At 44.4% G+C, this 22,454-nt stretch overlaps 2 protein-coding genes across 24 annotated transcripts in view; one reads left to right on the top strand and one right to left on the bottom strand.

Annotated features, from left to right (window-relative positions):
* Positions 1 to 934: 934 nt before the first annotated feature.
* ANAPC13 (anaphase promoting complex subunit 13) lies at positions 935 to 7,618 on the bottom strand. Of its 2 annotated transcripts, none has more exons than XM_030574996.1 (3): positions 7,544 to 7,618; positions 5,178 to 5,303; positions 935 to 1,782 (listed from the first exon to the last, which is right to left on the bottom strand). In XM_030574996.1, exons 2-3 carry the CDS (start codon positions 5,274 to 5,276, stop codon positions 1,657 to 1,659), a joined length of 225 nt encoding a protein of 74 aa, XP_030430856.1. In that variant the 5' UTR covers positions 5,277 to 5,303; positions 7,544 to 7,618; the 3' UTR covers positions 935 to 1,656. The 2 variants fall into 2 exon arrangements, with proteins under 2 accessions (XP_030430856.1, XP_030430857.1); XM_030574997.1 differs by lacking the exon at positions 7,544 to 7,618 and adding an exon at positions 7,410 to 7,537.
* Positions 7,589 to 22,454, top strand: part of CEP63 (centrosomal protein 63) — a 49,199-nt gene continuing 34,333 nt past the window's right edge. For 7 of the 22 annotated variants that reach the window (XM_030574992.1, XM_030574991.1, XM_030574979.1 and 4 more), the window contains exons 1-3: positions 7,683 to 7,832; positions 16,186 to 16,254; positions 20,730 to 20,910. In XM_030574992.1, the coding sequence (XP_030430852.1) occupies positions 16,211 to 16,254; positions 20,730 to 20,910 (225 nt within the window). In that variant the 5' untranslated portion in view covers positions 7,683 to 7,832; positions 16,186 to 16,210. The other 15 variants (XM_030574986.1, XM_030574980.1, XM_030574982.1 and 12 more) reach the window with 14 other exon arrangements.

Raw genomic sequence — 22,454 nt, 5'->3', positions numbered from 1 at the left:
GCCACAAGTACTCTTGTTCTTTTTGTGGCTACAGACTAACATGGCTGCTACTCTGAAACCTGTATTGTCAGAGTAGCCAATGCATGCATTGCTACAGTTCCTGAGCAACATTAGTCATGAGGACTCCTATGAATCACTGCATTTGGGGCAAGCTGCACAAACCTAATTCAATCCTGGTGCTCTGTCAATTCTGTGCAATGAATGAGGCAGGGACCTGTAGAAAAAGTAGTATGAGAACATTCATAATAAGTATACAAAGGGGGGTTGAATTAGAGTTACACAGGGAACCTTTATTCTGGCATTTCCTAACTTTCATGTTTGACTTTGCAACTATAATGTTCTCTTAATGTTGTTTTTGTACGTAATACACCTCTACTTCAATATAATCCTGTCCTTGAGAGCCAAAAGATCTTTCTGCGTTATATCAAACTTGCTTTGATCCACTGGAGTGCAGCCCCGCCCTCCCTCCCCCCAGAGTGTTGCTTTACCGTGTTATATCCGAATTCGTGTTATACCGGGTCGCGTTATATCGCGGTAGAGGTGTATCAGCTTTAATTGTGTATGCATCTATTGCTAGGCATACTTCTGATAATGTTAAATGTATGCCTATTGTTGACTGGTATTCTCATGCAAGCAAGATGATGGCTCTCATAAGCCAAATTAAACCCTGGAGTAATCAGTTGCAATTCTTTTTGATTTCAATGGGCATTTCATCTCTTTATCTCAATGACCACATTTTAAAATAAACATGTCTCCATCCTTTGCTGCAGGCACCATCTCCATGGCTGAGATGACAATTTACTCTGTCTCCTATCTGAGACTGTTAATAAGAGTTCCAAGAATGGTGTGGACATCCATTCACAGACATTGGATTGAGGTCAGCAATACCTTCCACGTAATTCACAAACATACATAAAAGGGCAATTATTTTGAGTCACCACTAACAAAGTCTTTTAATATAAACTGTTCTTTTACAGTATGCTGGTTAGCAAACAGACAACAGGATGTCCGTGTTGGGAATGTGCTCTAACCAGAATAGGCAAATTCCAAGACTGCTTACTTTATAAAGAACATCTTTCCCAGTCTCATTTGTGTTTACAGACAAAATTTCAGTTCCTTAATCCTGTTCATTAACCTTTCTCTCTGTCTCTCTTCCTGTGTCACAGGCAAGTTAAAGGCAGTAAAAGTTGGTTCATAGAGATCATGGTGCAAAACCCGAGCAACTAACAGTAACATCAAAACATAAAAGAATAGCTTTGGGTCTATAAAACATCAAAGCAACCACAAATATTCACCAAATCACTTCTGAGATCAATGATCAGCTTTCAGGTAGTGATAACTACCTCTCTGAGCACATGCAAAAGACAATTAAGATGAACTTATAAAGAAGATGTCAACACAACAGGACTCCAAATATTTTTGTGTAAATGAAAAAGCATTCTATCTCCCCGCAGCTTTAGGATGTCAGTTATTTTACATTGGTGATATGGGGCCTTTTAAACTATATTTTGCTTTTGTGGAGTAGTGCAGCTGTTTGAGACTAGAAGGGTTTTAAAGGATTTGACTCCTTCTTAAGCAGTTGGACAGGAGATGGTGAAGATATGCTGGAAAACATCTTCTTGTATTGAAATCATTCCATGAAATAACACTGATTCTCTAGTTTCCTATTGGGGGAACATTTTCATGCAAATATTGCAAAGCCAAGTCTGTCCATTTCATTTCTTGTTCTTTTACTGACTCTGTTGTGCCACCATTATCTTGTTCTGGTTCAGGAAGCTCATTCTGAGAAAACAAAATGGTACAATGCATTCTATACTTACAAAGCACCCTAACAGGAGCAAGTTAATAACATTTCATATTGATAAATACACAGATCCACAACTAAGACTGGATGGAGCATCAGAAGGACATGTACTGTACATACTGCTCCCATTAAAAATATCAACAAGCCCAAATATGGGCATTCTATTTTCCACAAGAATTCCGTGCTAAGTTTTAGAAGTGAATTTGTTTCCTATCTTGGTGGCTGGTGGACCCAAGTAGTGCACACATGGCAAAATAAATGATTGTAATGTCTGGTAAATATCAGATAAATATCAGTGCAAATATTCCATTGCTTGTTTACAATCTTTCTCCAGCAATGAAATCCAAATATAGGTATTCCATTTCAGAATTTAAAACAATGCATTCTAACAAACATCTTTTTACTGTCCTATAGAAGATAATGAAATAGCAAAGTAAGCACTCTGTCTCGAAGTTGAGGTCAGTGACCTAAGAGGTGAGGCTGTGCTAGTGCCATATAGAAAACTGGAAAGCATTTCTAAAGTTTGCCTTAGTAAGAGAAAACCAATGAATAGACAAGCTGTCAGGAAAATAAATGGTTTAACTGTTTTTTCTTTTAAACATTATTCTCCAAGTGTTGTCATAACTGTGCAATTGCTAGAGAATGTGTTATTCCCCAGAATATCATCTGGTCAGGGTTCTCACTGTGTCGTGGGGCCCCTAGCATGAGACAAACACAATTCCTCAAACTCTAGGATTTTGTTCAGTAAGGACCTGATCCAAAGCCTATTGAACTCAGTGGGAGTCTTTTCAATCTTTTCAATTGACTTTGGATCAGACACTGAAGGCAGAAGTAGTGGGTCAGGACTCAAGTGGGGTCACCTACTGCCCATGATTCTAAACACCAACTTTCCAGTCAGCTTCTGCTTGACTTTGTTGAACGAAGGAATATCCCACAGCAGCCATGCTGATTTTATAGCCTGCTAACATCCAATCTGTGTCAATGGCTCAGTCCTCCTGAGGTCTCAGAGGGTCTTTAGGTCCACACCCAGGCCTGCCTCTACTGTTAAGTAAGAGTGCCCACAGGGCCAGGACACCTCAGAAGTATGCTGCAAGTAACACTTCCTCCTCTGCGATACTGTTTGTGTGCACGATTCTCAGCCATCAAGAGTCAGTGCATAGTTCATTGAATCTCTCCCACCCCTGCTCCTCCCAAAAAGTGACTATCTACTGAACCAATCATAAAATGAAAGCAAACGCCAGCACAGAAGTTGTTTCTATATTTAGTCAGTTTAAAGACACACATCCCAATAAACTCCAACAGGTTGGAGAGTCTGGGCTTCCATGTCTCAAAAACATAATCACAGGTCAGCAAGACAGAGGTAAGATTGTTTCCTAAAGCCTGAATACAAACAGCAGAGCTAAGTGAAGATAGTGAATTGCAACAGACACCAGAGACTGTCCTCAGGCAGGCAGGATAGGTTGCCTCACCTGTGACCCAGCTGACCCTGGGATGGGCCTTTGGGCTTCACACTTCAAAGTAATGTAAAATGTAACCAGACAGCTATCCTAGCATGGTCCTTTAGTGACAATACCCTCTGGAGCAGTGATGTCAAACAAATCCAGAAAATCAGTTGGACTGAAAGGCTGAAGAGAGGCCTTGCAGGTTTGGGGTACATGGATGTGGGAGGGAAGGAGTCTAGCATGAGAGGCCTACAATTTGGGAGCCCATCACTACCTTAAGACAGGATCTTGGCAAAAGGTAGAGTAGGTACAAAAGCCTGAAGTACACTTACTCAGTGAGCTAAAATCACTGCTGGTTGGGAAGTGTGTCAACATGAAAGGCAACCTCGAGCCTATTAAAATAGAGTGGTTCAGGAAGGCCTTTAATCAGTTAATTAAGGATTACAATCTCAAGGCTTACTGGGTTTAAATGAGGGGTCTCCATGAATTACAAGGCTGTGTCTGTGCCTAAGGACAAGGGGCTGTGAAGATCCTGGTGTACCATCAAGTAGCCTATGATAGACTAAAAATAGTTGCTGAATGAGCCGAGGAGGAGTTGTCCCTTTTCCTGCCTTGGCTTGCAGTAGCAAAAGTGAATGAGGGAAGGGGAAGTCTGTGAGTCCTCCCCCTCCCCTACAGCTAACTGCACAGTACTTGAAAGAACTGAGGGAGAGGGGATTCCTGGAACCCCTCCCCACAGACCGGTGATACCAGATGTAGCTGGGGAAGATTGGGACCCCTTCACCTATCTCTGAACTAGTGGCAGTAGAAGCATAGGGCAGGGTTTCTCAAACAGGGGTTGCTACTTGTGTGGGGAAAGCCTCTGGCAGGCTGGGCTGGTGTGTTTACTTGCCCCGTCCGCAGGTCCGGCCGATCGCGGCTCCCACTGGCCATGGATTGCGCTCTGGGCCAATGGGAGTTGCTGGAAGTAGTGGCCAATATGCCCCTCGGCCTGCGCTGCTTCCAGCAGCTCCCATTGGCCTCGGAGCAGCGATCCACGGCCACTGGGAGCAGTGAGCAGCCGGACCTGCAGACGGGGCAGGTAAACACACTGGGCTGGCCCACCAGGGGCTCTCTCTACACAAGCGGTGACCCCTGTTTGAGAAATCCTGGCATAGGGGGTGGTATGTGGGGGTGCAAACTCTAAGAAAATCTGCCCTGTGTAGTAGTACCTCTGTGAGCAGAGACCTGCCAATAATGGGTATGTCCATGCACACAGGTTAGAGTGTGCCCCTGGTATGGATACATTTTAATGGAGATCATCACAGACACCTTCATGATTACATACCATCCTTGTACCAAACACAGCAATTACTTTTGTGCAAAAGTAATATTAGGAAAATATTTAACCTATTTTTGTCTTATTTTAATGGCATTTTAGCAGCTGGAAATGAAGAGTAGCCAGCATCATGTGACTAGCCAGCTCTCTGCATACTGCTATCACCTGGCTGATCACCTGTGGCCAGCAAACCAGAGTTTGGCAAACTGCTTCAAACACAAGCAGTGCAAAACTGAAGTGTAGCAGGGGGAAAAGCATCACTTATGTCTGCCCTTACTCCACACAAAGAACGAGGGGATTATGGGAAGAAGCATTCCACCATCCAAAGAAATAGATAACAGGTCAGGAATAAGGGAAAGCATTTTCTTCTTCCAAAAAGAGGCAGTTGACTGCAGGTAGAGAAGCAATTTTTCTTCTAACCACTGAGAGATATGAGAGAACAGGAAGAAATCCCCCACAAAATAAATGGGAAGCTGGCCCCTGGGGTGTGGGAGCATCATTTGTACAACTAGCAGAACTGTAAGGCACATTTGGTATGCCACGTCTCTGTTAAGAGGTTAAAGATGGTAGAAATGTAATTCAGGCTTATAAGCAGCCTATAGTTTTCACCTACCAATGGTATTGCTACATCCTCATAGGGTAATTTATCTTCTCTCCATGCATCATCAATCAAATCCAGGATTCTTCCATCCCTCTGCACCTCACTGTCCATCTTTGTGCAATTTGCATACGGATAGATCTGTGATACAAAGCAGAAATTATTTGTGATATCCAGACCCCCAAAAAGATGAAACTTAACTCTATGCTTGCTCTGGCCTGGATTCCATAATTAAATAGTTTAATGTTTTTTTACAGTCCATACAGCATGGCCAAGTTGGTTTTCACAGTTATTGTTTGTATTGTCCTATGAGAAGCTTGAATACAACATTTCTTTCTCTACCAATTCAGTTTTTGTCCATGTAACAAATTTAATTCCCCTCCCTATCCAAAAAGGGGTTTAAAATTGCACTACAGCCATCTCATCCTTAAAGTGTCACTGTCAAATCTTATTGTAAACAAATTTTATTTCCTGATACAGTACCATCTAAAATTGTGTCTCATATTTATTTAAAATTCCTTTATAAAAAACAAAAGGTTAAGGATATTTCTGCTCTTGTGTTTATGTTTATCCAGCTTCAGGTATAATGACTGTCCTCACAGAATTTAAATACTTAGGGCTTGTCTACATCAGAAAGTTGCAGCGCTGGTGAGGGAGTTACAGCGCTGCAACTTTGAAGGTGTACACATCTGCAGGGCATCACCAGCGCTGCAACTCCCTGTTTGCAGCGCTGGCCGTACTCCCGTTTTGTCTCGGGTGTAGAGGATCCAGCGCTGGTAATCCAATGTAGACACTTACCAGCGCTTTTCTTGACCTCCGTGGAAGGAGGAAGCCTCTGGTAATCAAGCTGGTCTCCTTCCCTGCGGTTTGCTGGGTGGCTCCGGGAATGCGAGAGCAAACCGCGGCGAAGCGGGTCTCCTTTCCCGGTTTGCTCTCTAGTTCCCGGAGCCCCGAGCAAGCAGGTCTCCTTCCCTGCGGTTTGCTGGGTGGCTCCGGGAACGCGAGAGCAAACCGCGGCGAAGCGGGTCTCCTTTCCCGGTTTGCTCTCTAGTTCCCGGAGCCCCGAGCAAGCAGGTCTCCTTCCCTGCGGTTTGCTGGGTGGCTCCGGGAACGCGAGAGCAAACCGCGGCGAAGCTGGTCTCCTTTCCCGATTTGCTCTCTCGTTTCCCGGAACCCCGAGCAAGCAGGTCTCCTTCCCTGCGGTTTGCTGGGTGGCTCCGGGAACGCGAGAGCAAACCGCGGCGAAGCGGGTCTCCTTTCCCGGTTTGCTCTCGCGTTCCCGGAACCCCCCTTGAAGCCGCCCAACAGCGCTGCAGTGTGGCCACATCTAACACCACTTGCAGCGCTGGTTGCTGTAAGTGTGGCCACTCTGCAGCGCTGGCCCTATACAGCTGTACTAATACAGCTGTAACAACCAGCGCTGCAAAATTTTAGATGTAGACATGGCCTTAGAAACATCTTTAGGATGGGCCTGAGAGCTCAGACCACTCCTACCCTGCATGCAAATACCTGCCTACTGCTTGTTGTCTGTTTACTTTTGGTCATGGATCTGCTGCCATTACTGGCAAACACCCTCTGTCCGAGTATGGGGAGAGATGTGCACCATCAAGACAATGAAAGTCACCCCTCTCAAAATACTGTCAAAGGCAGTGGCACAAATGAAGGAGACTAATAAAATAGAGGAAAAAAGAGAATCTTCTCCAAGCCTGATCAGTCACAGTAATCTCAGGAGTTGTGTGTGACACCTGCATTACTACATTCGCCTTCAAATACTATCTGCAGACCCCCCTGCTGCAATGCCTACAAGCCATCAGCCAGAGGATGCCAGGTCGGGCAGTGTGACAGCCGGGCATAGCTGACATTTTTTATTTAAAACCAAAGCACAGGTGGAACTAGGTTTGTGCCAGAGCGGATGCACGTAGCGGCCCGGCTGCCGCTTTTCCACAGCTGACACACGAAACAGCCCTGTTCCTTGCAGCGGGCGTCAGGCGAGGCAGGAGCCTAGGCAGGGCGGTGGCTGGGGGGGGTCAGACTGTCAGACTCCGGCCTGGGGCAGAGGGGGGTGGCGGTGCGCAGGGGCGCGCAGCCCGGATGCCCGGGGAATGGGCTTCACCCCCACAGCTCCCACGGAGACGCAGTGACGGGGGGGAGGGGAGCAGCCTCCACACAGGACCCGCCCCCCCGACTCAGGGAGGGGGTTCGAGCTCCCCAAGCAGCGGCCTCAGCGCAGTCAGTGCGCATGCTCACCCGCCTCCGGTCCCGGCTTGTGTTAGCAGCCTCGGCTCCCCCGGGGCTGAGGGGCCGCAGCGGTGGCGGGGCCCAACCTTCTACCCCACCGTCCCCTCCGACGTCAGGCCCAGGCCCAGGCCCAGCCCCCGCACCTGACACCCGGCGCGCGCCCTCTCCTGCCAGCGGCCCTAGGAGGAAATCACGTGACCGGCGGCGCTAGGTCGCGCGAACCATAGAGAGTGGGAGGGTGCGAGTCCGCCGAGGGGAGAGAGGCCGGCCCCGGAGGTAACGGCTCGACCGGGCTAGGCTGTGGCGAGCGTGTGTGGTCGTGATTGGCTCTGCGGTTCTGGGTCTGACTGTTCCTGGGTGACCAGGTGGCTGTAGCCTGGTGTCCGGCCGTGGCTGTCCCTGTGGACCCGGGTCTGATTGTAGTGTGGCGAGGTAATTGTAGCCTGGTGTCCAGTGTGGCTGTCCTTGTCTGACTGTACCTGGCTGTGACAGCCTGGCTGTCCCTGCGTGACCAGGTGGCTGTAGCTTTTTGTCCGGCTGTGTGTCTCTGTGTGCTAGGGTGATTGTAGCCTGGTGTCCAGCTGGGACTGTTCCTGTAGGGCTCTGTCCCCTGACCCCATTGGGGCTTAGTCTTCACTGCAGAAATCCTGTGGTTGTGTATCGAAAGCGCCGACGTGAGATCAAAGTAAGATGGTTCTCTCGCTGTGAGAGCCTAGTGGGGATGTGTCATGGGTCTCTCTCCCCTCGGGGGAGCCAGGCGAAGTAACAGTTTACAGCATCTTTCTGTTAGTTGACCTGAATTACAAGTTGGCTACCTCAATGTGCAAATGTGCCGCTTCAGCAGTGCAGACAAAACGTGTGTCCTGGTGGCTGTGGCCCTGTCTTTGCTGGGACTCACTGGTGAGTTTGGATTAGTTTTAGGAGTTGGTACCCACCCAGCCACTCACAGTTTCTGGATCTGGAGTTGGAGCTGAGTTCCAAGCAGCAGCTGCTGGTGGGAGGAGTTTGGGGAAGGGATAGCAGATGGGGCACTCCCATCCTTGGAGCTGGTGCCCTGTCACTAGCACTACTTCCTGCTAAGTGATGGAACTGTGATCTTAGAGGAGAGCGAAGAGCTGGGGAGACACTTGGACACATTCACTTACTCTTGTCAGTCATAATGCATGTCTACACTGCAGCTGTGTTCGTAATTGCAGCACGTGTAGGTATACCCAGTTTAGCTTTATTCCAGCTAGCATAGGTACCAATGGCAGTGAAGCCACAGCTGTCAGAAACCATGATGAAGATGGTTAGGCTTAGCAGTCAGAGCTGTGGTAGTCAGAGCCAGTATCAGAAGTCTGCAGTGGGGTTGGAGCAAGGCTGGAGCATGCTGAGACTTGGGAGTCTGTTGCCACCATCAGGCAGGAGAAAGTTCTAAGCCCTGGAGTGACATTGAGCTAACTGAGTTGATTTTCCTCCTGTGAGGTTATATATCTGCCTGAGAACCACCAGACCAGTTCTCGGCTTCTGGATTAGCTGGAGCCTAGCAGAGGCATGACTTTTATCCTCACAACAGCCACACAAACTATACATCAGGGGTCGGCAACTTTCAGAAGTGGTGTGCCGAGTCTTCATTTATTCACTCTAATTTAAGGTTTCGCATGCCAGTAATACATGTTAACGTTTTTAGAAGGTCTCATTCTATAAGTCTATAATATATAACTAAACTATTGTATGTAAAGTAAATAAGGTTTTAAAAAAGTTTAAGAAGCTTAATTTAAAATTAAATGAAAATGCAGAGCCCCCCGGACCAGCGACCTGGACCCAGGCAGTGTGAGTGCCACTGAAAATCAGCTCATGTGCGGCCTTTGACACATGTGCCATAGGTTGCCTACCCCTGCTGTATATGCTCTCACGGGATGCAGGGTAGCTAGTCCATGCTTCTCCAGCATCACTGCTATTGGTACCTCTTTTATCTAGATCAAATTTAGTTTGGATATGTTTACGGGTGCTGCAGTCACACCTCTGATTACAGTGGAGATAGCCATGCACGCGTCTATTGTTTCAAGCCTTCAAGTGTCAGATCAAGTAGAAATCTTTTATGATCTTCAAGTAGAAATCTTTTATGATTTTCTGAGTGTCTCTGGGAACGATGGGGTGTGAGAGACTTGGTCTGTCAGCACCACATCTCCCCTTTACCACTGTCAGAATCCCATTTCTCCCCCAGTAATCAGTACTGTAGGGAAGGGGCACTCTTCAGAAATGAAAACTAGTTGCTTTTAATCATTCTTATTCTATATTTTTATTAATATTTATATCAAACTCTGAGGAACCTGAGAAGTCCCTTAACGGAAGATTGGCTGAAAAGATGTTTCTATCTAGTCTGGTCTCTGACGGTGCCTGATAACAGATGCTTCAGAGGCAGATGTTACACAACTTGGTACACTATGGAGTTTTACACCAGCACTTAAACCATTTTCAGTTCTGATTCATGGAGACTCAATGTAGGCAGTGGTTCAGAATAACAGTTCAATATTCCAGTGGTAGATTGGACTTCTAAAGACTTACTTTCTGTCCTTGGGTTTTACCTGAAAGTTGAGATTGATTTTGTTAATTTGGGTACTAGGGGCTGAGGATTCTCAATGGAGCAGCTGTAGGTTTCCTCATGCTTTCCCCAGTTGGCTGAATTTCAGGACACATTGCAGAACCTGATTTAATAAATACCATTTTTAAGGTCTGATGTCTTACAACTCAGGAGGTCTAAAAACTAAGACTATTTTATGCCATTGGAAAGCTGTAGAAAACCTCCCCTCTCTTCAGTGGTAAAAATCTTTCATTTCTAGTCTATTCAAGTCAGGAGATGTCAAGGCTGAATCCCCACTCTGTCACTCTGAGTGCAGAAAGTGGGGGCCCGCAGGATTCTAAAAATTAATACTTGTCACCTCAGGCTTGTATTAAATTCCCAAGGTTACAGCTTCTCTCTGACCTTGGCTTGGTAAATGCTGCCACCACCCAAATGCAAAAGAAACCCCATGGATCCAGGAAGGAACACTTGGGAATTCCTCCCTGTAGGGTACCTTCAAACCCTTTCTCCTTTCCCTCCTCCCCCGCGCCCTGGGGAAGAGCTGAAAAAGAAAACAAAGGAAATTAGCTGTGGCCACCAGATAATCAAACAGCATGTGTACAAATCTATTAGGACACAAAAATCCAAATCCTTCTTTAAAAAAAGTAAGTTTTATTAAAACAAAAAGAAAGAAAATACATCTGGAACTTAGGCTTTTGCTAGATTTTAAAAGAGCAATTTCCAAGAATTAAGCACCCAAAATAGCATCCTGGGGTTCAACTTCAAGGTTACAAGCAAACAAAAGCATCTGGGGTTAGCACAGAGGAGATCCACAAGCCAAAACAAAGAATAAACCTGATCGCATTTATCTAAACATTCCCTATCCAAATGATTCCTTCTAGGTATGGAAGATAATTTTTCATACCTAGTTCAAACTTTACACAGCATTCCTGCTTACAGAATTGCTGCTCTGTCCCTGCAGCCCAGAGAACAACAGACAAAGGGAAAGTTTTTTCCCAAATTTTAAGAAGTTCTACCTTCTCATTGTCTCTTTTGGTCAGGTGCCCACTCCCTTCTTTTTACCTATGGGCTTGCTAAGCCTTTACAGGTAAAGCAAGCAGAGAACAGACCAAGAGGGATTTTACAGCTGGCTGGCTGTCCATCAAAGGGAGCTACTCCCTCCCCCACCCCCTGCTTTTCCCCCAAATATATCACTGGAAATATTACAATTTAAGATCATATCATTCTGAATGTCATTTGGAGTTTTTCATCAAATAGGCCACAATGCAGCAAGGTATTTGAGCATAGGTCTAAATTTCACTTCAATGGGACTACTTGCACTTGTTGGGCTTGTAAGCATTTTGCTGCATGTTAAGGCCTTAGAGTCTGGCACTATTTTAGCAGCTGCCATCTTGCATTGTTAAAGATTTAATTTCTAGCTTTATACCATCTGCAAGCTTGGAATTGCACTCTGTAGTGTTTGTAAAATATCTGCTACTAGAACCATATCAAGTGTTAGAACAGAAAAAAACCCAAGCAATGCGATATGGTGATGTAATTATAATGTCCAGTATCTTGTTACCTGTCAAGGCTGAAAACACCTGTGGCAGGTCAATACAAATGCTTTCAGCATCAATAAACTTTTCTAATGAAAAATCCAGGACCGCTGCTGAGAGGGTGGGGGGAAGACGCTTGAAGGTTCTTTTCCATCAGTTATTGAAACACACTAGTTTTGTTATTGTGGGCTCCTTAATTATGGAGCTGGAATTTTGTTTTCAAGAAATATGTATTTTCCATTTATTTTGAAGATAAAACTAATGGACTTTTCAAGCTAATGGGAATGGAGAGGAGGCCACCTGACATTTTTTGAACCAACAGCAACTTTGATAGCTACCTGTTGTTATAAGTCAGTGCCTCATGTGTGATTGCAGAATCTAAAAATTATTTTGGGGCAGTTCTCTGGTCTGTGTTATACAGGAGGTGAGAGCAGATGATCACAATGGTCCATTGTGACCTTGGAATCTATGAATCCACTGCTTGCTGTGGAATTGCTCTCCAGAATCTAGTGTCTCACTTAAAAAAAGTTGTTTTGAGCCTATATGTTTGGAAGTCTGGCATTGTGACAAGCAGTGTATCAGGGTGTGTATGGGAGTTTGTAGCTTAAAGTGTAAGGTAATAGGATGGACGTGGATTGGGGATGTGGGGGAAGAATAGCAATGAGAAGTGAGGGGATGGGGTGGGGCTAGGTTATACCAGAAGTTTGCATGGATGTGTGTTAAAGAAGCTGGAGGAGCAGTGACTTGAGGCTTTGATGTGGGGAGGAAACTGATGTACAAGCTGATGTACTAGTAGCTCAAGAGTAATGCTTTGGCACTGGTTTCCCTCTCCACTTCAAAGCCTCAAGAGCTAAAGAGCTGTCTCTGGGAGCCCTCGTGGAGCTGGATGAGAAGGGATTGCTTGCAGTGTGGTGGCGTGAGAAGGCAAGCATCCTTACATATATAACACAGAAAAACAGGAGATACTTTTTAAAAAGCATAGTTCACTTACACTTGCAATATATATGAATACACAGCAGAAGGTCTCAATGCTGGTGGTGTCACATTTCCTGTAAGGATCAGAAATATTTCCAATGAAATGCATGAGCACAACTATGTCATTTTGCTGGGGTACACAAACCAGCAAAAAAGGCACTGTTGTGTTGAGCATGTCACCTCTTTTATTCATGACAACTAGCAAAAAAACCTCAACCTCAGAATTGGCAAAAGCCCGATTTTAACTGCAGACAAATGTTAAAGGCGAGCAAATAGTTCTGAAGCTGACAATGACCTTTCTAGGCAATGATAAGCATAGTACTCTCTTTATCAGGCTGTGGAAACAATGAAGTAGGCCCATAGGCAGTCTAGAATTAAGATTTATTGGGAAGAGTATGTGATTCTCAAAAGCTTGCTTACTTTGACCCCTTCCTTGCTGACTGTGAGGACCCTATGATGAATTCTTTTGATGCACCATTACTTCAAAGGAGATATAAAAAAATTATTAAAGCTAATGTTAAAATTACATAATACATAGGTTAAGAAAAGAGTGGCACTTGGCTTAGCACAGGTCTGGGTAATATCTCTGAATTAGTCCAAAGATTACACTTACAAAGTTTTAATTTATCTTCACAATGGAACAAAAACCCTTGTGGCTAATCACTGTCTATGCCCTTTTCTTCTATATGCATACATTCAGAGCTGAAGAGCTAGAGTCCTCATCACCACTATCATCAGCCTCATTCAGTTTTAGTTGAATGCCTCAAGCAACCCTATCCTGGGACAAATGGGGCCATCTAAAGACTTCCACATTACCAATGCCTCTCCCAGCATTCAGTAGGTGAGCTCTCTGCTGCTCACCTACTGATATGGGTGAAAGGGGACCTTAAACTCCTCTAGCAGAGCTCCCAAGGAGAGTTGTTGCCAGAGTACTGGTCACATCAGAGCACAAGCCAGGCTCACATCATACTGACACAGCTGCCAATGTTTGAGGAAGAATGTGAAGGGAAAGTCAGAAAATAAAATCTTGCAGAGGAATAGATGTGCATTGAATCCATTGTTAGTTTTAATAGGAATATCTTAGTTATTGGGGATTCAAAACTGGTGCCTCTGCATTATCCTCACTGGATGCCAGACTGACATTGCAAAAATACCTAGAGACTAGCGATCAGAGAACTGCAAGAGGTCTGGTATTTAGAAAACGTACCAACTGAGGCCCTGTGACCTTCCTCCCCAACGGATCCAAACTGTAGTTATTTTCTTGGCAGGGGAGAAAGGGGGCAGCAGCCTGTTCCTCTTGCACAGACACACTCACTCCCTCTTTCTAGGGGCAGGTGGTCTGTACTGGCACCTGTAGTGAAGGCCAGTAGACACATGTTTCCTGGCAACTGGGGTGTATCTCCTTCTCTTTCTCCCCTATGGATTCCTTGTTTCTTTCCATGTCTGCACTTTGATCTTTTTCCTGTCCCATTTTTTTCCTTCCACCACCAGTTGATTGGACCCCCTGTTCCTCAGAGTGATGGGCCAGCCCTCTTCACTGCCATTTTAGTGAGTGGGGAGGGAGTTGATGCTGCCATTGTATTGCTCAGATGGGTCAGGGTGGGAGGCTGGTGAATGATTGCTCCTGGCTGCTTTCCCTATCTCACTGTCTGCTTTGCACCTGGAGTCAGTAGGGGGGCGAGCAGTCAGCTGTCTGCCTCCTACAAGATCAGCACAGCAGGCTTTAATGATGAGAATCCAGTATTAAATAAACAAACTTCATGCAGCCGCAATCAACAGGCCTGGGGCATTGGCCAAGACTCTATATCTATGGTTGTTCCATCCAAATCAGGGCAGGTATGTGAAGCTGGCAGATGAGGCACTTGCCTTATGTGATATAATCTAGGGAGCAAAGTGGAAGCGGAGGTGGATGTTTCCCAGTTTCCGATGACAGTAAAACATCTTAGTTCTGTGTGCTGAACATTAACTCCTTCTTCAAACTCTCCTGACAGGAGCTACTGTGTGGGAACTCAGATTGTTCTCCAGGTTCAGCGCCTGAATTTAAGTAAAAACAACAAGGAGTCTTTGTGGCACCTTAGAGACTAACACATTTATTAGGGCATAAGCTTTCGTGGGCTAGAACCCTCTTCATCAGATGCATGGAGTGGAAAATAAGGAGCAGGTATAAATACATGAACAGATGTAAGTTGCCTTACCAAATGTAAGGTCAGTCTAACGAGACAATTCAATTAACAGCAGGATACCAAGGGAGGCAAAATAACTATTGAAGTGGTAATGAGAGTAATTTAAGTAAGTTATCTGTAATTGCAGTATTGCCAACCCCAAATCTTCAAAAGTCCTGAGTCAGGATCACCAAAATCATGAGATTATGTAAAATAATAGATTTGGCTTTCTTTTTATTTGCTTTCTGCTTTTTGAGCCTTTAGGATGCACTGGGGTCACATTTTGAAGCTCTCTCCACAGCCATGAGGGATAGAAACTTTCTTTTCCTTTAAGAATGAAGGCTGAAATCATCACACATCCACTTGACTCCAGGAGCTGGGGCTTTAAGGAAAACAATAATTATCATGAGGCTCCTGACAAAATCATGAGAGTTGGCAACACTGCAAATTGCTTCAGGAAAGTGTGAGTTGAGTCTTTTTAGTGGTACTAGTTGAAATGATGGCATGATTGACTAAAGTAATGTACTGCAAATGCAAATCAAGAATGCTTATTTTCATAGCTTTGAGACACCAGAAGACTCTCTTAAAAATCATTGGTATAAGCAATATCAGTTGTTTTTGTTTGTTTATTTTGGACAATGTTATGGGATTGACAAGTAGCAGTGCAGTCTGGAAGGGAAATGAAGCCTCATGCTTGAAGATTTAATCCAATTTCGATTGGCGTATGTCTACACTACAGCTGCTACAGTGGCAACAACTACCGTGCTGCAGCTGTAGTGCAGTAGTGTAGACTCCTTCTACATTGATGGAAGAGTTTTTTCTATTGCTGTAGGAAATCCAGCTCTCTGAGAGGCAGTAGCTAGGTTGATAGATTCCTGTAACCCAGCTGCATCTACACAGAAAGCTAGGTTGACCTTGCAACAGTGCTCAGGATGCAAACATTTTCCACAGCTCTGAGTGTTTCAGCTAGGTCTACGTGTAAGAGCTAATGTGGGGACAGGTTATCCCACATCTGCCTACTGTGGGGTTTTTATACCCTTCACCTGAAATAGCTGGTATTGGCCACTGTCAGAGACTGGACAGTAGACTGGATGGACCTTGGTGCTGATCCAGTCAGGTAATTCTTATGTCTTATCACTTCTCTGCCCTAGAGAGTGATAATCCCTCAAAGTCCAGTATATCCTTACCAGTTGAATTAACCAGACTACTAATGTTCACATACTGAATATGTATTTCACCTCACTATTGAAGCATTGTATTCACTGGATCAAACTATTGTATCATCCAGCCAATGGTGATGAGTGAGAAGTAATTCTGACTCTTATTGTAATGAGGTTTGTTTTGATGCTTTATCTGGCCAACATTTTGCCTGTAAACTCATTGAAATGATAACTGTTCTCCCTGTTATTCCCATGCGCGCACTGTAAATTGTGTAATTCTTCACCTTCCCTGCCTCCTAGAGTTCTATCATGATCTCCAGTCAGCTGTGGAGGGACTACACTGGCTGATGAATTGCCATGGCATGATCTCTGCTTTGTTCGCTTTTCCAGCTGCCAAAGAGGACGTGACTTGGTGATGGAGGCTTTGCTGGAGAGAATGCAAAAACAAGGGCATGGAGGGTACGTATACCACCATTTACAATGCTCACTCAGACGCATGCAGCTTCACTTTTATATCAGTTCAAATCCTACAGTCCTTTGGTTCGCTCCTTAGTCCTTTGCTTATTGTGACAACTAGGAGCCACAAGTAGGGACCAGGACCCGTTGTACTAGGAGCTGTAAAGGGTGTTATGTTTGAGTAAGTTCTTCAGGATTTGGCTAGTAGGGCCTGATTGTGTATCATTAACTTCAGTTGGAGCAGGCGCAGGACCATAGTGAATTGCTTTTCCAAATAATCCCTGACTACAAGCCTTTGTTGTATTAATAGCTGGCATTTCTGTACTATTATCTTTCTGCAAAATCTCTGTTATATTTTTCAGCCTTCTTGCAAGTTATTCTAATGCCAAGTGCAGTTATGGCCATAAAAGTGAATATGTAAAAATGGCACCACCTGACTCTGTGGATCTATTCCAATCTGCTTATTTTACTGATGGAAATACGGCTAGCACTGCATGCAGCTATAGGAGAGTGAGCTGGATTCTCTCCTGGCTCGCACAACATCAACAGATCTTAACTAAGTTCCAGTTGCAGACTCTTGCTGCAGCCAGGATAAAAACATGATGTCTCCTAGACTTTAAGGTCAGAAGGGACCATCGTGATCATCTAGTCTGATCTCCTGCATGTTGCAGGCTGCAGAACCTCACCCACTTCAGATTCTAGGTTGAGTCAGCGGTGCTGGCATTTGAAAAAGCATTTTTTTTCTTGTCAGTGGAGGAAATAGGACATAAAAGTAATTGTTCCATTTGTCTCAATGGCATGCCACTTTTTCCAGAATTTGCCCCAGCTCTGAAGATAGTAAAGACTATCTCTTTGCCAAGTAATGGTTTCAGAACTTGGGTATGAATTGTACAACTACTGTCACTGAGTGGGAAATGTCCTTAAGGACCATAATTACTGCTTAATGTTTCGTCAACTCAGAGGACAGGGTGAACTTCAAACTGAACTGTGAGGCTGGCTCCTTTAAGAACAATTGGCATTCCCTATAGAAAAGCTGTCAAGTTTTGAAGTGTACGGACACTCCAGGGAGACAGAGGAATTTCAATCCCTTGACCTATTGATTTCAATTTCTTTTCAGTCCTTCCTATTTGACAAGCAAATTAAAGGGGTAAAGATCAGTATGGAGTTCACCTCTCTCTTGGGCTCCATCTTGCAAGCTTTAATATTGTCCCAAGCTTAGCAGCTTGTAAGGTTTCAGAGAAGTTAGTTGATTTGGCTTCAGTGATTACTGCACGAAAATTGAAATTTCATCATATCTAGGGAGCAAACTCTCGACAGTATACTGGAGATGTTTTATTCTTCATTACAGTGTTGTTATCCACCCTGCTTCACTTAGGTGTTTGTCAGCATTTATGTGATAAACTTCTGTTTTCAGGAGCTGATAAGTTGGCTGTAAGATTTATCTGGTGATTGGAACTTGGTTCAAAAAAATTTTTCCTTGAGGACTGTGGACTGTCCAGGCTGTTTCTTGTGCATCCCGTGGGACCATTGTGCCCTTTAATTCTCTAGCCTGGACTATCTCTCACACTGTTATGCCAGTGACAAGTAGCCAGTCCCTACAGGTGCTGTGATCACTCAGCTATCAGCATGTGGAGACACACACCCCAGCTAAATTACATGAATGCTCTCCAAGCCGCTCATGAATCATACACAGAGAGGCACCAGCCAAGCGCCCCAGCCCCCATCCTTGCACCCCAGAAATATACTGTCTTACAATGCTCGAGACTCCCCTGGATGTAGCAAACTCATTAATTAGTTCACCACTCCTACAAAGGAGTGCAAAAGCCATTGTTAACCTGAACTGAGATTCCCCAAGCACTTCAACTGAAAACACACTGTTTTAGATAAAATATAAAACAGATTTATTAACTACAGGAAGATAGATTGTAAGTGATTATAAGTAGCAGGCATAGAGACTAAAGTTGGTTACATAAGAAATAAAAATAAATTTGCAGTCTAAATTCTACAAACTATGCGTGATTTGAATCAAGCAGTTTCTCACTCCACTAGATGTTCTAGGCAGGATACAGTTCTTAACTCCCTTCTCAGCCTAGGACCAGTCTCCCCAGTTCAAAATCTTTGTCTTCCAGACAATCTTCCAGGTGTTGAGATGGGAGAGGAGAGAGGCCAGGTGATGATGTCTTTGTCCCTCTTTTATACTTTCTTCCAGCTGCTAGAAAGATCCTTGCAGTGACATGGGCGTTAGGCAGCCCTTATTGCATAGGTTCCTTTTCTGAGAAGTCCTTGGCAGAGTGGATTCTTCTTGATGGGCCATCAGCACCTGTCTAGCCAGTGATAGCTGCTGCTTTGTTGCCACTGAAGGGCTGGCTGTGTATGTCTTCCGACCTCACATGTTTCAGTAACACACATATCAAAACTTCATAACTTCAGATACAATGATAGTACACACAATTCAACAGGACGTTAATGTTCAGCAGATCAAGACTTCTTAACTGATATCTCACAAGGCATACTTTTCACAAAACATATCATAATCATATCACAGTGATGAATATGGGGGTTCCAGGTTGCTATTTTGAGACAGTGTCATAGGAACAAAGTTGTATGTGTTTGTTTTTTTTAATTACAAAATATGAAAATCCCATTCAGTTAACTGTGCATTATCCAAGTGTCAAAACACAAAGGTTTGTACAGTAACTCCTTGCTCAACGTTGTAGTTATGTTCCTGAAAAATGTTACTTTAAGCTAAACGATGTTAAGTGAATCCAGTTTCCCCATAAGAATTAATGTAAACGGAGGGTTATATCTACACACACACACTCACACTCTCTCTCTCTCTCTCTCTCTCTCTCTCTCTCTCTCTCTAAAAGTTTTAAACAAACAGTTTAATACTGCACACAGCAATGATGATTGTGAAGCTTGCATTAGTTCCGGTGGTGAAGTCAGAGGGTGGGATATTTCCCAGGGAATGCCTTACTGCTAAATCATGAACTAGCACTCAGCTGAGTCCTCAAGGGTTAACACGTTGTTAATGTAGCCTCACACTCTACAGGGCAGCACAAATGGAGGGAGGGGAGACAGCATGACAGAAAGAGACAGAGACACACACCATGTGTGTGAGACAGAAACGTGCATTGCCCCTTTAAGTACGCTGACTTCAGTCTAAGTACATTGCCCTCTTAAGAAGATCAGCAAGTTGAGACAGCAGCTGCTGCCAGCAATCTCCCTCTGTCCTGAGCCCTGTCATGTCCCTCCCCACCCCTGCTCTATGGAAATGGGGTAAAGGAGCAGAGGGGGAGGGGGACACCCTGACATCAGCACCCCTCTACCCCACCCCTTGCACAGCAAGCAGGAGGCTCCCGGGAGCAGCTCCAAGGCAGAGGGTGGGAGCAGCACATGGCAGTGGGGGGAGGGACACCTGAACTGCCAGGCAACTGATAGCCTGCTGGGTGGCTGCCCCACAGGGAACTTAAGGGAGTAGGGAGCTGAGAGTGGGGCTGCTGATCCACCTTGGTTCCAACCCCCCACCAGCTAGCTCCAACGGGCTGCTCTGGCTGCAAGCAGTGGACAAAGCAGGCAGCTGCCAAACAACGTTATGAGGGAGCATTGCACAGCTTTAAATGAGCGTATTCTCTGATTGATCAGCAACGTAACAATGAAACATCAACTGGGACAACTTTAAGAGAGGAATTACTGTATTTGTAGATGCTTTTTGTACTCCGTGAGTAAAGAAATGCTCCTGTGATTAAATAAAGAGAGGTTTTGCCTTTAATTTAAATTGTACAGGCTATTTGTCCTGGCTGAGATTTTTATAAGTGCTTAGCATTGGCCTAATTCTGCTCTCATTGAAGTCCGTGGTAAAACTCCTTTTGATTTCAGTGGATCAGAGTCAGGCCATGCTAAGTGCTTTTGAAAATTCCACCCCTTGGCTAGTGTCTTGACTTGAAGAGATAGGGGGAAAATAAATAAGTTATTTTGTTTAGAAGTGCGAAGTACTACATGTGCGTTTATGGTAGGATCTGCAGCTAATGCAAATCAGTGTGTCCACTGGTTTCAGCTGGAGCTATGGCTGATTTACACCAGCTAGGGTTCTGGCCTCTAATGTTCGAATGCTCTTTTTAGGTTAGCACACACAGAAAGCATATGTCAACATGGTAGTTCTAGCACATAGGTGAGGAACCCCCAGTGATCCTGAACTTTACTAAATTGCCTGGTTAGCTGCCACAATGTTAAATAATTCTCTGCTTATGGCTTTCCTTGACGAGGAGAATGTTACACCTTTTAATATTGCCCCAATTACTGTGCCTGCCCCTACTCCCACTCTAGTCAAGGAGTTCAGTTAGCCTGTTCTGGTGAAGGTGCCCATCATCATGGGTGAGGGGGGTGTATAAGAGTGGAGGGAAGAAGTACTCTTGTTGGGCTAGGTTCAGTAGCTCTTTTGTCTGCTGTGCGGTTTTAGCAAGCTGTCTTCCTGCCAGCAGAGGGTTCTTGACGTCCTGCGAGGCAGAGCTGCAGGAGCTGATGAAGCAGATCGATATCATGGTGGCTCATAAGAAGTCTGAATGGGAAGGGCAGACCCAGGCTCTGGAGACTTGCTTGCAGATCCGAGATCACGAGCTTTCCTCTGTCAAGACTCTGTTGGATGAGAAACGCAAGGAGGTACAGCCCCAGGCTTACTCTGTCTACCATTCAGTGATATTCCTGTGCACGTTGTCCTTCAGTATAGAATATGCAGAGCCAGCATAAATTTTCATAACGTTCATTATCTCTGCACAAAAATGTATCCCCATCAGTCACTGTTTTGTCAGAAGCATCTTGTTTTTTGTTGGTGTTTTTTTGATTAAAGCTCAGAGATCAAGTGGTGAAAACTTCAATGAAAAAATGTAAATGTGTAACATGTCAGGTCTGTTAACCCTGCGTCAGGGGAAGCAGGAACCTGCTTCACAACTGCAGACTGCCTGTCATTGGCAAAGGAATGAGTTGCCTAACACCCAGTGTTATTTAATTGAAACTGGGTGCCTAACTAATGGAAACTGGGTGTTTGAAGAAACCAGCCTGGACTCTCAAAGCCCCTGGTGAGATCCCAGAAACACTTGTTCTGGTCACAGAAGTCAAAAGCAGACTGAATACTTCCAATCACAAGGGTAGTGAGAAAATTAGTTGCAAAACTGCACCAAGTGCTGATCCAGTGTTTTCCAAACTGATTTGTTTTTGAGAGCTGAGGCATTGGTTTTGTGGGGTTTCAGAAATATATGTAACAAATTCCTGTGTCAGTACTATACAGATAAATCAAGTAGCAAAGCTTCTGTGGTTTGTGTTTATAATATTAAACTTAACTCATTGCACCTTCTCTTGAGTGCTAGGAGATCAAGAGAACTGTGATGGACTGTGGGACTGTCTCTGACCTTTAGCTATACTTCATTTATTTTAAAATATTTTAAAAATCTTACCTCCCATTGTACAGCTTTGTCCTGTTTGTTCCTTGTCAGCGCATTGCCCTCTCCATAAGTAGCATGTTAGCTGCACTCCAGGGATGTGGGGAAGGCATTCAAGTTTTAACACCTTGGGACTGGAATTTGCACCTTCATCACAAAACTTGTTGGTGTTTGAGTATATAAATTGTGTTTTTGAGGGCCTTTATCACCGTGGAACTGCAGGTATTTCTAGGGTCCCTAAACGACATATAAGTATGTACATAACCTAGATTCTACACAGATCTACTAGTAGTTAACAAGACAATGAGCAGGAAAAAAAAGAGATTCAAGTAGCTTATATTGGTACCATGCTGGGAATTTATTTTTTAATGCCCTACCCTCTTCTCCAGATATTAATGATTGACAAGGTAAGTATTAGGATTAGCATGTCCAGAATGCAGTTATTTGTATCAGGCCACAACCAGTATTTACAACCAGTTTGAATTAAGTTTCTTTGTATGGATCATGATCACACTTTTACCAGTTATATTTCATTGAAAACTTTTGAGAGATTCCCTGTCACCAGAAACAAACTATACATTTCTTATGCTGATCTCTGCCCTGGAGTTCTGGGAAGGGGAAAGGATGTGAGGAAAATAAGGAGGAATAATCCCACATTCACCTGTTTCAAAGCCTGTTTTCTTTATTGCTTTCTTCTCCCCTCCTCACATATAGAATTTGAAGAATTTCTTCTCACTCCCTGCAGATGAATCAGCCGAGGTGGCTATC

The sequence above is a fragment of the Gopherus evgoodei genome, chromosome 9, assembly GCF_007399415.2.
Source record: "Gopherus evgoodei ecotype Sinaloan lineage chromosome 9, rGopEvg1_v1.p, whole genome shotgun sequence".
Classification (NCBI taxonomy): Eukaryota; Metazoa; Chordata; order Testudines; family Testudinidae; genus Gopherus; species Gopherus evgoodei.
The sequence above is the reverse complement of the archived record's forward strand: the minus strand, read 5'-3'. Positions and strand labels throughout refer to the sequence as shown.